The sequence below is a fragment of the Azolla caroliniana genome, unplaced genomic scaffold (genome assembly GCF_043228905.1).
Source record: "Azolla caroliniana isolate FFs.n. ecotype wild unplaced genomic scaffold, voAzoCaro1.0.p SCAF_1208, whole genome shotgun sequence".
NCBI classification, from domain to species: Eukaryota; Viridiplantae; Streptophyta; class Polypodiopsida; order Salviniales; family Salviniaceae; genus Azolla; species Azolla caroliniana.
In genome coordinates, this window is record NW_028231643.1 from 6,664 (window position 1) to 10,973 (window position 4,310).

General features: G+C 39.8%; 1 protein-coding gene across 1 annotated transcript; it reads left to right on the plus strand.

Annotated features, from left to right (window-relative positions):
• Nucleotides 1-687: 687 nt before the first annotated feature.
• On the plus strand, nucleotides 688-1,515 carry LOC147847306 (uncharacterized). The gene has a single exon (XM_087339334.1). It carries the CDS (start codon nucleotides 749-751, stop codon nucleotides 1,502-1,504), a length of 756 nt encoding a protein of 251 aa, XP_087195460.1. The 5' UTR covers nucleotides 688-748; the 3' UTR covers nucleotides 1,505-1,515.
• The last annotated feature ends 2,795 nt before the right edge of the window (nucleotides 1,516-4,310 follow it).

Consider the following 4,310-nt stretch of genomic DNA (forward strand, 5'->3'; position numbering starts at 1 on the left):
AAGGCAATGGGCGGGATTCAGTATCGGGGCGGGTGTCAATTGAATACATATATGGACACCGAAGGCATGTGGGGATGTATGTAAAATATGTATACATGCGGACATGTATGTATATATATGATGGTCGTATGTATGTATATTATGACCATCATATATATACATACATGTCCGCATGTATACATATATTACATACATCCCCACTTGCCTTCGGTGTCCGTATACATATATGGGGATGAAATGAGGCACATTATATAAATTATGCCCATGAAGTTGAGGCGGCATGGTGGAGAGAGAGAGAGAGAGAGAGAGAAAGATAGAGGTGCCATAAAAAGGTTGGATAGATAAAGCAAAAGGAGTTGAGTATTTAAGACACAAAGTATGTGTAATGTATCTATACATAATACGACAACATACATTGTACATACATATAGATACATATGTATGTATGTATGTACAAAGTTATTATGTATAAATACGGTGTACATATACATATTTAAAACAGAACGTCTTTGTGTGGTTATTTCGTAGACCTCAACATGATAAGAAAGAAGATGAGAAAGGGGGTGTGTGTGTGTAATGAATGAATGAATGAACGAATGAATGTATGTACGTAGTAAGTAAGTACATAGTGCAGTAGGGTTTCCTTTCTTTCAAGTAAGTAGTTACTGAAAGATTTCTTCCCTTCACAAATGTGTTCTTGAGAGAGACAGACAGACTGAGAGAGAGACAGAGAGAGATCTTCTGAGCTATGGCTATGGCTTCTTCATTTGTTGATTCGCACAGATCCAATCAATGCTTCTTCTTCTTCCTTCTTCTTCTTCTTCAGCTTGGAGCTTGCAAAGCTTCTCTACCCTCCCCTGCTAACAGCATAGGCCATGGAAGTAGCAGAGCTAGGCCCCGAATCTCAACCCCAGCCTTTCCTGCTATCACAACGCTGTGCAGAACGACTGCATACCCAGAGCAATGCACCGGGATCCTATCCACACTGCCCCCGAAGGCCCCCCTCACCCGCCAAATCATTGCCGTCTCAGCGTATGCCCTGCGCCTCACAAACTTCACTTACTCTGCAGTCGTCCGGGACACAGCGAAGCAGCACTCTTGGGATCAATCCCAAATCCGTGGGCGTGGGCCTGCTCATGGCCATGGCCGTGGTGATAAGCTCGCCTCCGGAGCCTTGCAGGATTGCATCGATTTGATGGGAAACTCCATGGATCAGCTCCACATCTCCATATCCAAGATCTCTGGCATTGTCCTCCCTGCTCGCGGGAAGGGGCATCAGCAGCAGCAGCAGATTCGCGCTTCCCATGCGCGCCTCATGGATGCACAAGTCTCTCTCAGCGCCGCCTATACCTTCCAAGACACCTGCCAGGACGAGATTAACGGACACCATGATGCCAGCTCTGCCGCCGCCTTGCTGATCAAGCAGAGCGGCCCCATCACACAGACGATTGCCGTCGGCCTATCTTTGGCTGAAACCCTGCAGCACAAGATCCTGCACCCCTAATGTTGGACACAGATGTTGGATCGCAAAAAGCCAGACCAGAAGCTCACCCAAATGTCTGATTGGATTCTGACCTTCCATCATCCCATCCCATCCCATCCTATGGATTGTATCGCCACTATCAACAGCCATAGCCATAGCCCTAGCCATAACCATAGCCCTAGTCCTTCCTTCAAGGAAATCACCAACACCACACCTTCTTTTTTTTCCCTTTTTCATCTCTTTATCGTCCCTGTTTTTGTTCTGTAAAACTAAAAGCTTCATCATTTGTACAGAGTCATTCCTATGTATCAACCTCACAATTTTCTCAAATAGTGTTTCAATAAATTAACATAAGAGCTTTTGTGTAAAGGCGAATGAATGTTGCTCCAAAAAACAGCCTTGGCAGTGTGATTGTAGTAAGAAAATATGTCATGTTGTTCATAAAGCAAGAAATGTGATGGATGCTCATATAACCAAAATATATACAGAGACTTGACGAGTAATGTAGATGGTGATGCAATTGGGTCATGCTTCTCACTCTCTCCCTTTTTTGGTAGTGTAAAAAGGTAACACTCTAGTTAATCTGGAAGAAGAAGTGTGGTGAATGAATGAATCATGAAAAACCTCTAAACAATTATAATGAAAAAACCTCTAATCACTTATAAGGAAACTGATCCCCGAGTTTAGCACTATTGAGGTTTAGATTAGAGTTAAAAGTACAACTCTATATCAGCAATCACAATGTGTTGTGGTATTTCGCTCGTGACTCCATTTAGGATAATTTACTTGCACATTGTGTGTTAGGTAAGAAACCATCATGAATCATGAGGTTGAGTTTTTTTTTTGTAACACGAGGCTGATTTGATAAGAATTTGTGGGTATATCGATAGGTTTGACACTCATCATCTATGTATTCTTTGGCAGCCTGCCATCATGCAGATTCTTGACTTTTACATTCAATGGCGTATCTTTTAGCAGAAGCTCCATGTTTGTTTTTGTGAGTCCTCATCTCCAACAACAAGAATGCATATGGTGTAGTCACTTCCTCTGCTAGGACTTTACATAATAAGTCAGTCCTGAAGTTTTTTGCATTTGATTCTATGTGGTCTCTAAATGCTGGCATCTCACACTTCAACTACATACAACACCTATTGGCGGCAACAATGGCCTCATAGAACTAGAGCATGTCTAGTCTCTAGTTCCATGTGCTTTTGCTCACATATGTTCTCGATTATATTGTTTATGCCCTCCATATAACATTCTACTCACAACAATGGCCTCATAGTACTAGAGCATGTCTCTAGTTCCATATGCTTTTGCACACATATGTTCTCGATTATATTTTTTATGCCCTCCATATAACATTCTACTCACACATCTTTTTCCAAAACAAAATATCCTTCCATTAGTTTTCAAAAATACCTATCAAGTACAAATTACAAAAGAGATGAAAAAGAAGAGGAAAAAGGACTATCCCAATGACTAGCCATGGAGGTATGACTACCCATGTTTTAATATGCGTCTATTCTCAATGCACAATCCATGATCGCTCCATTTGCTACCTATGCTCAATCCATTGGCGCCTCAATGCACAAGTACTTAAAAAGAGTGCACATCATCAATGTTTTTCTTTTTCATTTCTATGTAGCCACAAATGTTGATCATGTATGTTTTGTTGGGATCATCATCTTTGTTTTGTTGCTTTCACTAATCACTAACTTTGTGCACAAAAGTCTTGGAGCATGGACACTTTATTCTTGAACAATCCTTGATATATATGGATAATGGCATTATCTGGCAAGGGGCATACAATGTAAGTGTAGGAAAGTAGAATAAGGGTATATCTATAATAATGATAACCAATCACAACATCCAAAATATAATCTTCCGATGCATTAGTGCATAATCCAAGGAGTTTGTATTTGGGAAAAGTCTCCTTGTTTGACTGTAGGATGTTGTTACTAAGAGAACTCATCCAAATAGTAACCTTTCAACTTCTTTAGCTAGCATAGCACTTTCTCATGTGGACCGTATAAACCATGCAAAAATTAGTTTGGGACTCCGATTGTTGTCATCCTATCCCAAAAATGATATCTTAAAGCTCATGAAGCAAAAAGAACATGCCCACAAATATGTCTACTTTCATGCATCCTATAGAGTCCAAATTTATGACCTATAGGATCCATATAAAATGGAGAATCTTTCGTTTTGCATGATCCACACAAAGAGCACATTATGGACCTTGCAATTTTCTTAAGGTTGCTTATATAGTTTAGTCAAGAGCATATATACATGCTTAATGCATCCGAGTGGGTGGATATGTCATGTCAAACTTTAACAATTTTGTGTTAGACTATCAACGGGAATCATTGTGTGAAGCGACCTTCGTTCTTGATATATCTACTTATTGGATACAATGTGAAGATGTAGTAGTCTACACTAGCTAGTATGTGGATGATAACATGTCATGAGCATGTCCTGCTATTTCTAGGTAATGTTCTAAGATCGTGGATTTATTTGATTGCAATATGTTGTAGTTTGATGTTCTTGATATCCTCATTTTTTGAGTGTATTAGAAGGCATGGATCAATGGGCAACTCAAGTACTTATTTCTACACCTTAGAGTCACCCACCTTTTCCTTAACCATTCAATTAAGACATTCACCCAATTGGAAGGGAGAATTATTTATTTATTTATTTTGATTGAACACTTCTTTAATAGTTGGAAACATACCATGAATTTGCCATATGTTCAAACCAAATCAATCTTCCTCATCATGTTTATATTCAACATCTCCCAATACCACCTTTGGGTCATCACATGCAT

Excerpts from the sequence above, each read along its gene's own strand:
- LOC147847306 (XM_087339334.1), top strand. The coding sequence starts at position 749 with ATGGCTATGGCTTCTTCATTTGTTGATTCGCACAGATCCAATCAATGC.